Genomic DNA, 12,621 nt, shown 5'->3' with positions numbered 1-12,621 from the left:
CTGTGGTGATGGGATTCTAACAACCTAACAGAGGGATCCATACCTCGTCCTCTCTGGCCCATTCTTCTCTGGCCACTAAGGACAACTGGGGAGAAGGGCAGGGGCAGGGGTGGAGCTGCTGATGGTGCAGAAGATTGTGTCACAGTCCCTGGGCTGGACTTCCTGGCACCCTCCCACCCACCCAGTCTGCAGCCTGCAGCCCCAGCAGAGTCCTGAGTGGCAGATCCACTCAGCACCTCACACCCCAGAGCAGTTTCAGGCTTGCATTTCTTAGCAGAGCCAGTTGGGTCCTTATGGGCTTAGGAGAACCTGGGGCCAGTGTCCTACCCGCACGAAGCTTGCTGGAAACCAGCCCTCGCCATCTGCGACGCGGCCCCACCACCACTCTCTGTTGGTGGCATCCATTACTTCGATGACATCCCCAGCTTTGAAGCCCAGTTCCTGGTCATCCATGGTGACATGGTCCCAGAGTGCTTCAGCACAGACCACACTGCCATCGCTGATGAGCTGTGGAGGGAGCCAGGGACAGCAGGTCAGTGGGGTGAGGGTGCTCCTGCCCTCTGCGCCCCACCCTGGGAAAAGGAGATCCTGATTCCAGTTACAGAGGAGCAGATGTAGGTGCCCTGTGAGCCAGCCGCTCTTTGGGGGTAGGGCTATGCCTGGGGGCATGTCTAGACCAGCAGTGAACTTGATTGCTAGAATCCTGGTGAGCCACAGAATCTGAGGGCAAGCATGCTCCCTCCCCCGCACACCTTCCTTCCATCCCCACTGGGCTGGTGATTAAACTACTGCCTCTCAACTTCCCCATGGCTCTGCTGTGTTCCTCAATGCTGGGCTGGGGCACTGCCAGCTGCATCTGTGCTGTGCCAGCTGCCCCAGTTGGGTTCTCCTACTGTGGCATTGGAGGTGACCTTAGAGAGGGGGCTTACTCCTTCCTACTGGCTTCTTGCGGACATGCAGTACCTGTGAAGCCACCTGACAAGCTTCAGTGCCACTTTCCCTGGGTCTGGCGGTGTCCTGCCATTGTAGTAGCTGGATCGGGTCTGCAGTGATTTTTGAACACTTGCAGAACCAGTCTCCTGGTACCAGCTGAGCTGCACCCTTCCCCAGAGGTCTAGGTCTCAAACCCACAGGTTTCTCAGCTTTAAATATTCTAGCCTCTTTCCTTTATTTCCCAGCTCTTAGAGAGGAAGGTACATCTTGCATCTGCCACCTTTGTAATGGAAATCTCAGGGCTGTCCCTGTGCACTTGGTGAGCAAGTTGGCCACTCTGGACCTGGCTAACAACACTCTATATTAATTTCACTCTGTGGAAACGACCGGTGTGCTTCCCTCCCTCTCACATGATCACCTCAGGAGAGATGCTCCCCTCCCAGGAGCCCTTTCAAGCTGAGCTCTGCTTTGCTTTGGGCTGACTCTCCCTTTCCTGCAATGTGGGCTTAGTGTCTGCTCTGTGAATGACATGTGGCTCTGTGGCCTTTGGGCAGGAGGAGAAATGGGCCGGGGGCCACCTAGGAGGTGGGATCCCTGTCCTGGGACTGTGTGGGCTCTGACACTCACAGACCTGGGCTGGCTTGCTGGCTAGCTGCCTAAGCAGTCAAGGCCTTGGGGGCCTCAGCAGACAGGCCCTCTGATATTAACGCCTGTGCTGACTGCCTCCTCCTCTGAGCAGCTGCCTAGCAGGACCTTCTCTGGGTGCTAGCATGGCAGTATGCATGATAATCCTCCCACTGCAATAGGAGCCAGAGTAGTGTGCAGGTGGACTGGAATTCCACCTGAGTTCCAGTTGCTGTCTAAAAGGCCTCCATGGCACCCAGAAGGGGCAGGGTGAGAGGTTTGGGGTGGGGGGGCTTTTGGGTATAGGAACCCACTCAGGCTGGACCTTTCCTCCAGGTAGGGCCCTGAGCAAGTGCTTCATGTTTCCTGGAGGTTAAACCTGCTCCAAACCCCTCTTCAGTATAAACCACTCCTCAGAATAATCCACAGTTTATGGGTACACTGGCAGCTATTCAGGGGCTGCAGATTCCTGAGGCCCACCCAGGTACCCTGGGCTCAGAGAACTAGGCTAATCCTGAAGGCTGTAGGCCTCCTCAAGAAACTACTGTAGTCATCCCAGCTCCAGACCTTTTTCTCTTCTGCAGGGAGGCCTGGCCCTGGGATCAAAACCTCCTGGCTGCAGTGCGGATGGGACAAGACAAGAGGACTCTAGAAGAGCTGGCCTGCTGCAGCCCAGGAAGCAGGCATCAGGCTGGGCAACCCACAGCCGGCACACCCACACAAGCAGGCTGCCATCCAGGCTTCAGAGGATCTGGCTCCAGACCAGGAGGAAGCAGAGCAGTCAAGGGTGGTGTGGTTGAGCCAGTGAGGACGCAGTAGTAGGTGAACCTCCCTATACAGTGAAGGTGGCCATCAGGATGGGGGCTTTTTTATGTTTGAGTGATGAGTTATGGAGGCTGGAGCTGCTTAGGTAAACTGAGGTTTGGATCGAGCAGGGAGCAAAACTTTTGTTTATTAAGCTTTGTAGCTTTGATCCTGGAGAAGTGGGTGTTGAGGCTCCCTGCTCCTGCACGTCCCCCAACACACACCTGCCAGTGCATAGTCACAGGCTGGTTAATGGGATGCCATGCTCTGATCTCCTAAGAATAATCTGCTAGATCACAGGTGGATGCTGCCCCTCTTCAAGTCACATGCACTGCAGGCACAGGTCCGAAGGATAGCCTGGAGGCTGCCCCCCTGCTGAAGTGCAGGCAGGGAAAGTATTGCAGACACACCCCACACAGCCCAGCTTCCCACCAGTTCCCTTGCCAGTTATTCCCACCCGGTATTAACCAGGTCAGGAGTCTCCCCCGTCCCCCCATCCCCTTTATATGAGCCCTGAGCAAAAGCCCCTCTTACATGGCCCAGAGTCTCCTGCCCCTGCTTTACTCTGCCAGCCCTTGCAGAGGTGTGGATCCTCCACAGGTGGTTTCCTGCTCAGCTTTGGGAAGGGCTCCAGGTGGGGGGGCAAAGAGGCAAAGCTTCCCAGAGAGACCAGGTCTCCTGACACCTTTATGGACAAGCCCCCATGCTGAGTCACCTACAAGCTCTTGGGGGCAGGGGAGGGGTTAGTCACCTTTGTCACTTCCATGTCCCAGCACTTTGCTGGGGACAGGAGGCACAGTTCCCATCAGAGCCCCAAGTAACAGTGTGTGCTGTGTGTGTGTGTGATAGAGAGATCCGCAAATGGGAGGCACTGGGATGAGTTACAGCAATGACATTAACCCTTTATGTGAGTCACCAAGACAAATGTAGCTCTAAGATGTCAGACAGGCACTTTACCTCCAGGACACCCTAGAGGCTGCCAGGGTCAATGCTGGGTGAGCTTCTGGACAGAGGCTTCCTGGCACTCTGTCTGAGGTGCAGCTGCACTGAAGCCAAAACTCATGGTGGGCAGGTGGAGGGGGCCAGGCTCACTCTTGGCATGGGGTGTTTATGTGGGTGGAGGTGGGAGACTGTTTCAGTGGGGGAAGGCAAGTTCAAGACTAAGACAAGCCAGGGACAGGGGGGCAGGATCCCCTTTTATGTCCCTAAGATTTTGACAGGCCTCAGAAGCCTGGCTCTGCCTTGCAGTGCCCGGTGATGACCACCCCATCACCTGTCCCACCCTGCCCCACCTCCTCTTTCTCTCACACATGCAGCCCTGATGGAGGAAATTCCCCTCTGACAGTCTGGGAACACTGTCCCAGCATCCATGGGCCCTTGTGCAAGCAGCCAGAGGATGGGGGGGTGTTAGAGTGCCCACCTACAGGGGGCAGGGTGGGGGGCTGCTGCGCCTGTAGTGGGGGTAGGCTGACTGAGGCGACTTAGGACCTAAAATGGAGAAAAGCAACTGCAGGTAACATGAGCAGAAAAGCCCACTCATCCTCCAGACATCTCTCAACCCACACAGCAGAGCATGTCCAGTTTTGCTCACATGGTGGTCACATGCGCATGGTTCCCTGACAACCAGAGAGCCGGGCCACAGCTGCATCTGCATCCTCAATTACACACCCAGACGCGCCATTTTAGTCACACACTCACACACACACACACTCAGCACAGAGAACAGACATAAGGACCCCGTGGTACATGTGTCACCGCGCCCCTGAATCCCCTGCCCGGCCGCACCCTGGGGGACACACACAAACTGGCCCCGGCGCGGGACGGGGCTTGGGGGAGGCTTCCCCTCGGCGGGCGGTGAGAGGCTCCGGTGGCCGCACCTCGGACCGCTGTGGCCTGGGGCAGCCACGGCTGGAGCGGTGTGGCAGGGAAGACGCGCAGCGGCGGAGGGTGCCCACGCCGGCGCCACTCACCCCGGCGGTCAGCGGAAAGCCAGCAGGAATATCAGCACGACGTTGATGAGGACGAGCAGCGCCAGCACGGCGAAGACCACCACGCGCTGGGCGCCGGGGGGCAGATTGCAGCGCAGCAGGGCGCGCAGGACGCTCCCGGGCGGCGCGGGGCGGCGCCGGGACTGCGGAGCCCTGGCCATGGCGCCCGGCCTCGCGGCCCCTCGCGCGCGGAGATCCTGCCGCGATAGGGCTGCTGCGGGGCTGCCGGAGCGCCCGGAGGTGGGCGGAGCCGCGGCGCTCGCCCCGCCGGGGCAGCTCCCTCGCCACGCGCGCCGCGTTCCCCAGGCCTAAGCCCGGCGACCCGGCAGCCGGTGTGGGCGGGGCCGGGCAGCTCCAGTGCGCTGCGCTCTGCCGGCGGCGCCTCCTCGCTAAGGGTCTCAGCGGTCCTGGAACCTCGAGGGCAGTGATGCTACACGGTGCCGGGGGTCTTGGGGATCCCCAAGGGGCCTGAGTCGTAACACCAAAGGCTGCCCTTGGCCCCGACTTCACAGAGGAGTAAATGCGGCTCAGGCAATTTTCCCTATCATAAACTCGCCCAAGGTTTTGAACTCTGCACAGAGGGGCGCTACCCAGGCTCAGGTGACTCAAGACCTTCCTTACTGAACTTGCCCCAGAACAGAGCAGCACTTTGTTCCTATGGGAAAGCAGCTGGCTTCATCAGCCGCTAACCCTCCCTCCCCAGTTTCATTGAAGTATCATTGACGAAAGTTGTATATATTTAAGGCGTTTAACATGATGTTTTGATATACACTGTAAAATTATTACCATAGTCAAATTAATTACTATATCCATCATCTCACAGAGTTACCAATTTGTCTATGTGGTGAGAACACTTAAGAATCGACCTCTTAGCAAATTTCAAGTACAATATTGTTAACTCTCCTCACCATGCTGTACATTGGATATCCAGAACTTAATCATCTTGCGTAATTAAAACATTGTACCCTTTGACCAACATCTATTTCTTTCTCCTCCTAACCCCTGGCAACCATTCATTTTTTTTTTTTTGCCTTTTCTAGGGCCGCTCCTGGGGCATGTGGAGGTTCCCAGGCTGGGGATTGAATTGGAGCTGTAGCTGCTGGCCTACACCACAGCTCACAGAAGCATGGGATCCTTAACCCACTGAGTGGGGCCAGGGATCGAACTCGCGTTTTCATGGATACTAGTTGGGTTCATTAACTGCTGAGCCACGATGGTAAGTCCCTCTTTTGTCTTTTTAATAATAACCATTAGAATGGTGTGAGGTGATATGTCATAGTTGATTTTGCATTTCCCTGATATTGCAATGTCAAGAGACTATGAGCATTTTAGGAGTTCCTGTTGTGGCTCAGCAGTAATGAACATTACTAGTATCTGTGAGGATGCAGGTTTGATCCCTGGCCCTGCTCGGTGGGTTAAGGATCTGGCATTGCCATAAGCGATGGTGTAGGTTGCAGATGCAGCTCGGATCTGGTGTTGCTGTGGCTGTGGTGTAGGCCAGCAGCTGCAGCTCCAATTCAACCCCTAGCCCCATGGGCCATACCCTTGGCCCTAAAAAGAAGACAGAAAAAAAAAAAAAAAAAGAGGCAGAGAGCAGGGGAGACTGAGCATTTTCTTTTGAGAAATGTCTATTCAGGTCCTTTACCCATTTTTAATTGGATTATTTGTTTTTTGTTTTGTCTGTTTTGCTACTGAGTTGTATAAGTTCCTTAGAGGTTTTGGATATTGACCCTTTATAGGATATATGGTTTCCAAATATGTTGTCCCTCCCCATATGTTGCCTTTTCACTCTGTTGATGGTTTCCTTTTCTGTGCAAAAGCTTTTTAGTTTGATGCAAGCCCACTTGTCTATTTTCGCTTTTGCTGCCTGTGCTTTCCAAATGTGTCATATCCAAAAAATCATTGCCCACACCAATGCCAAGAAGCTTTTCCCATTTTTTTCTGGGTGTATAGTAGGATTATGTTTCAGGTCTTACATTTAAGTCTTTAATCCATTTTGAGTTGATTTCTGAGAGTCTAATTTCATTCTTCTGCATGTGGTTCAGCTGCTTAGAAAAAAATTCTATGTCATGTACCCAGGAGTTTCTACTGCCTCCTGTACGGGTGGAGGCATCTTATTCCATCCTCAGTGGGGATTCAGAAGGCTGCAGCCTTCTTCAGCAAGGAGACTGAAAAGCAGTTCAGAAGTAGGCAGAGGTTTCCAGGCTTCAAGCTCAACTCTGTGGCTCCTCCTCCTATGTGCAGAGGCTGAGTGTTTCCATGTGGGTGATTTTATGTTCGATTTCTGTGTGTGTATGTGTGTGTGAGAGCCAGGTCAGGTCTGGGGACAGACACCTAAGGTGACAGGCACTGGTAAAGGCAGGAACTCCTGGAGAGGTCAGACTGACTCCATGATGGGGTGGTCACAGGCCAGCTTCACATCCTGCAGTGTTCTCTAAATGCTCCACCAAGAAGGGCTGGGAGCAAGAAGGTGGCCAGACTGTCTCCAACCCTTGGTGACCCTATAGCCTGGTCGTTTTGAGCAGACCTGCTGTGCTGGCCTGATTCTTGTCAAAGCTCTTTTTATGCCTTAAGCCCCAGGTTGGAGGACAAGCTTTACATCTGTCTGCCCTCGAGTCTGGGTGCCATCTCCTATTGGCAGGATGATCCAGGTCTTGCCCCTAGCCCCCCTTCTCCCCTTGCAGCAGAGCAGCTCTACACACAGATGCTTGGAGGGGAGCCATATACATGGAGGCCCTCAGGGCCACACAGGAAGTGGGCAGAGCTGAGAGCAAACTGGCTCCACATGCCTGCCATCCCTCAGAGCAGCAGAGCCTGGCCCAGAGGGGAGACACGGCAATCTGCAGGGCAGTGGGTGGGCACCAGGAGATCCCCAGGCCTCCTGGCTGGGAGCTGCACCCATCTCACAACTTAGTGGTGTGGGGGTGAAAATGAAAAGGGAACAATGTCTTCCAAAGACACCACCTACTGTTAGCTCTCAGCTCTTCTGAGAAACATTCCTGCGCTAAGAATGTCCTCAGGCCTCACCTCAGGGATGACACCCAGGAGGGAACAGCCAGAGCTGTGGGAGGCAGGGGGAGGGTGGGAGGAGGGTGAAGAACTGGGCAGACAGAGAGTTTCTGTCGTGGCTCATCTGTAACAAACCTAACTAGTATCCATGAGGATGCGGGTTCAATCCCTGGCCTCACTCAGAGGGTTAAGGATCTGGCATTGCCATGAGCTGTGGTGTAGGTCGCAGACATGGTTCGGATTTGGTGTTGCTGTGGCTGTGGCTGTGGCTGGCAGTTGTAGCTCCGATTCAACCCCTAGCTTGGGAACCTCCATATGCTGCAGGTGCGGCCCTAAAAAAAAACCCAAAACAACCTGGGGAGACAGGCCCAGGCCCCGGCCTGGGTCATAGGCTTCTGGAGGGGACAATGCAGAAAGAAAAGGGGATACTTCTGGGCTGTGACATTAACATCCTTCAGGCACAAGTTAGGTGCAAGGAATATAGAATGAACAAGACACTGCACCCCCTTCTCACTTCCATTAGGACACATGCAGGAAGGCCTGGTGCCCTCAGAGACTTGAACCACCTACCCCACCCCGGCAGTCAGCTCCCTGAAAGCAGGACTACATCCTCGGTACAGCTCTGCCCCAGGTCTAGGACATGGCCTGACACACACTAAACATTTAGTGTGTGTCACACACACGCAACACACACATGCTCCCTACACCCAGACCCTCACATGCTTGCACACACATACACTCCTCACTTACCCAGAACACAAAAGGGCTTCACTGTTTCTCCTCTCCACCCTCATCACTGTCCAGCCCCCCACCCTTCTGGCCAGGTGATTTCGCTCCCCTCCTGCTTAGTAAATTGAGGAGTGATCCTTCCTTCTTAGGTCAACAGGAACAAGACAGTGTCCCCATTTAGAACATGACACCCATGTGTTCTTAGAAAATCCAAGTAAACATATGATTTTAGAGTAAGCCAAATGTTATTTAGTACTGACTTTTCTCTGACACCTGTTGCTTCTATTATCTCCAAGTCTGGGACCAGGGCTGACCCCCAGCAAGCCTTCTTGCTGTGCATGTGAGACAGATGTGAGCAGCCGGTCATGGGAGAATCACCTCTCATGTTTCTTTGGAGGTCCTGATAAAGTGAATCTGATGCTGCCAACCAATCGTAACAAATACTGCCTTTCCCAGGTACCCAGTATACCTAGGCACAGTGATGCTCCTACATGCCAGTGAGGAGCAGGTGCCATGTCCACCCCACATGAAGGAAACAGGTTGGAGATGGGAATGACCTGCAGCAGGTCCTCCACTGGCCAGCAGCAGTCTCAAGGCCAGACCCAGGCCCTGTCCTGCATGCTGTGGTAACCGATTCAGTGCTTTTTATATCAGGATCTGGAAGCACTGGTGGGGAAAGCAGCCTGGTGGGCGCTGACCAAGCCAGCAGCCTAGGCCTTGCCCTGCATCACCCTGCTCCATCACTGGAGGGGCTCTGCTGTCTGTCTGAGCCACGTCCTCCACCCAGGGCCCAGGGAAGACCAAGCATCCTGGAAGCACAGAGGGAGGGCTCTAAACATAAGTTCAATATCACCACCCTGTCCACTTGGTAACCTCAAATACCAGGCAGGACCTTTGAACCAAACAGGAAACAAATTCTTGATGCAGCCAAAATAAGTCCTGGACAATGCATAGTCTAAATTACCTTCATTTCCCCTATAAACATGCCCTCTGCCAGAGCCTGTTTATTCTAGAAGCTTCCTTTAGAAAGTTCTCTTTCTTCTCCTGGCTTTTCTCATCCCAGGCATCTCAGATGGAACAATTAGTCAAGGGACACAAAAGCACCTCCCCACTAGCTGCTGCTGGTGATGGACCACATTCCACCACAAGGTAGGAGAGCTCTAACAGTGCAGCCTGATGGCCAGCCTGAAGACCCCACACCTCTTCAGAGTCCCTGAAAGCTTTCCGTTACCATCCCTCCCTCATCCTCCTCCTCCTCACCACTGGAAATTTACTGGGGAATCTACCATGTGTCATGTGACTGACATTTGTCATTTCAGTCTGTCCTCCTTTAACTGCATGGTCATTGTATTTTACAGTTCAGTAACTAGTGCTCAGCGGGCTACCTGCTCAGGTCTCCATACCTGGTCCCTGGCAGGAAGGAGCTCCCATCCAGGGGTGGGAGGTTCTTCCCCTGCCCCACGAGGCCTCCCACCAAGGCTGGGCCCCAAGACTGAGGAGGGAGGCTGAGTCTTCAAGGAAAAGCAAACTGTTCTCATGAATTCTGTTTTAGATGCTATCATATTAGAGCCTCTTCCATTCAAAATAGCTTATGAGAAGCACTTGGAGAAAGACTTCATATATTAGAAAAAACCCAACTTATTTGGATGTTTATTTCTTATGCATCATGGATTTGGAATAAATCTTTTTTCCTTGTTAGGGCCACACATGTGGCACATGGAAGTTCCCAGGCTAGGGAATGCCACAGCCACAGCCACACCAAATCCGAGATGCATCTGCAACCTATGCTGCAGCTACAGCAATGTAAGATCCTTAACCCACTGAGTGAGGCCAGGGATCGAACCTGCATACTCACACAGGCAACATCAGGTCCTTAACCTGCTGAGCCACAGTGGGAATTCCTTGAATAAATCATTATTTAATGGCTATTTTAAACCACCATTCAGAGCTGGGCCTGTAAGATGCATTGATGCACTACTGATGGTCAAGTAGGTAACAAGGACACCACAATCCCTAAGGGTTCTGAGACCAGCCAGCCCATCATTCACAGAAATATTAGAAGCTGTCTGTACACTGATCTACTCCTGAGGGAAAAATCTGCGAGATCCTAGTGGTCCTATTCTGGTTTGAATGAAGCAGAAACACATTTATATCATGACCAAAGCAGAACGTGTGCCAATTACCTAAAACATTATGGTTTAACACTCTTCTCCAAATGAAGTGAAAAAGGAGAGGGGAAGAAAAGTGAAGTATGAGTGGGAAAAAGAGAGGCTCATTAAAGTCTCAGAATGTCTTCCTCCTTGGAGAATGCAAGGGGAGAACTTGGTATGGGAATCGGTTTTTCCTAAAGTTCTCACGAATTTCTTCTGCTTAGGTAGGAACAGCCCCAAATGGTAACATATGCTACACAGTTGTCATAGCTACAGCAATGCTCTGAGCTCTTGGAATCAGAAGGGGAGAAATCCCCTTTCCTTGTCTTATCCTGGTCCTGTCCCGGCAAATGGTTGGAGGGTCAGGGGCTAAGCCCTGGCCTCCTTCCTACCCAGCAGAGCTTCTCCCACCCAGGACAGCATTACAGGGGTTCTGTCACAGGTCCTGGGTACCCCATCTGCTCTTCTGCATTCCCTTTAGGTCCCATGAGGGCAGAGGGGGAGCGTCCTGGCTTTGATAAGTTGTACTTGTGGACAACACATTCTTCCCCCCCCCTTTTTTTTTTGTCTTTTTGCCTTTTCTAGGGCCACTCCCTTGGCATATGGAGATTCCCAGGCTAGGGGTCTAATTGGAGCCATAGCCACCGGCCTACACCAGAGCCACAGCAACTCGGGATCCAAGCCGCATCTGCGACCTACACCACAACTCACGGCAACGCTGGATCCTTGACCCACTGAGCAAGGCCAGGGATTGAACCTGCAACCTCATAGTTCCTAGTCGGATTCGTTAACCACTATGCCATGATGGGAACTCCGACACCACATTCTAAAGTGAGAACCACAAGCTGCAACTGTGCCGTGTGCACACTAGTGCCAACTGTCATCTACTTGGAAAACAAAGGCTGGACACCCAGGCTAGCATGAGCATGCTGAAGTCGCCCTGATGGGCAGCCCATGTGTCCCAGCCCCCTCCCTTCGTGCCAGCAGCCCTGACCCTACCTCATTGATGGCCAGCTGCTCACCGCCCCCTCCAGGGTGGCTGTAGTGATGGCCCGAGCTGTGCACGTCCTCGTACAGGTCCTCCTCACTGCCCGCCTCGTCTGCACGCAGGGCCACGTCCAAAGCTCCATCAGGGAGGGCTGGAAGGAGAGAGAGCAGCTGGCAAAGAGAAGCTGAGGCATGGGACACGCGGAGAAAAGGAAAAGCCTTTCGGGGATAAAAGCTCCTTCTCTGAGAGGAGAGAAGTCTGGGGACCAGGTTCTCAAACAATTCTTGCTGCAGAAATGTAGTCTGTTGAAAGAGTGCGCTGGTTGACTTTCACATCACTGTACATCACCTGCTGTTCTGCCTCTACCAGCTCCGTAAACAAGGACACATAAATATGTACCTCAGGATGACACTTGAGAGTCCCTGCCTGTTGAACTCAATTCAGAACCACCTACCAATGGGTCAGGTATACATGGGGTAAAGTCCTTTAAAATGCTAACACTTTATTGTGATATATACATACACACATCTCCAAAGAAATACACAGTATATACATGCAAATATTGTTTGAAAATTAATAAATGAACACCTATTGTACTTATCATCCTGTTTAAGAAAATGCCAAAAACAAAAACAAAAAAACCCCAAAAAACACCAAAACGCAGCAGAAATGAATTCGACTAGGAACCATGGATTGTGGGTTCCATCCTTGGCCTTGCTCAATGGGTTAAGGATCTGGCATTGCTGTGAGCTGTGGTGTATGTCACAGATGAGGCTTGGATCTGGCGTTGCTGTAACTGTGGAGTAGGCTGGCAGCTGTAGCTCTGATTCAATCCCTAGTCTGGGAGTCTCCCTCCATATGCTGTGGGTTCGGCCCTAAAAAGACAAAAGACACCACAAAACAAAACAACAATGAAAAAGAAAATGTCAGAATCTTAGAATTCAATCTCCTGTATATGCCCTACTCCAATATCAGTTCCTTCTCTCTCTTTAGAAATATCCAATATTTCAAGCTTTTTATAAATTATACCCACACTTGTCTTTGTGTTAGCATTTATTTCTGTTGAGTCTGGCATTGTTTGACCTCATATAAATGGAACCATCCAGTAGCTTTTCTTCTCTGATTGGCTTTTTTACTCAACAGCTCATGCAGTTGTGATGATTCAGCCTAACTGATGATTGGTCTTGCATTTTGTGAGTATTTGCAGTTTTACAGGTGCTAAACTGCTGCAGAATGAACGGTGGGTCATTTACTGGGCTGTTGCTGGTTGGAACGTTGGCGTATTGCAGAGAGACTCATGTGCCACCTGGGCGCACATCCCAGAGTTTCTCCCAGACAGTGTTTCCCTACTTCTATTTCATTATTCCCCCAACCAAAGAGCCTTTTATAATACATC

General features: G+C 52.3%; 1 protein-coding gene across 1 annotated transcript in view; it reads right to left on the bottom strand.

Annotated features, from left to right (window-relative positions):
- Positions 1-12,621, bottom strand: part of ARHGEF4 (Rho guanine nucleotide exchange factor 4) — a 264,639-nt gene that overhangs the window by 9,191 nt on the left and 242,827 nt on the right. Inside the window, 2 exon segments of the mRNA XM_047772583.1 lie at positions 328-507; positions 11,237-11,376. Of these exon segments, the coding sequence (XP_047628539.1) occupies positions 328-507; positions 11,237-11,376 (320 nt within the window).

This window comes from Phacochoerus africanus, chromosome 3 (genome assembly GCF_016906955.1).
Source record: "Phacochoerus africanus isolate WHEZ1 chromosome 3, ROS_Pafr_v1, whole genome shotgun sequence".
Lineage (NCBI taxonomy): Eukaryota > Metazoa > Chordata > Mammalia > Artiodactyla > Suidae > Phacochoerus > Phacochoerus africanus.
This window is presented reverse-complemented; position numbering and strand designations above follow the sequence as displayed.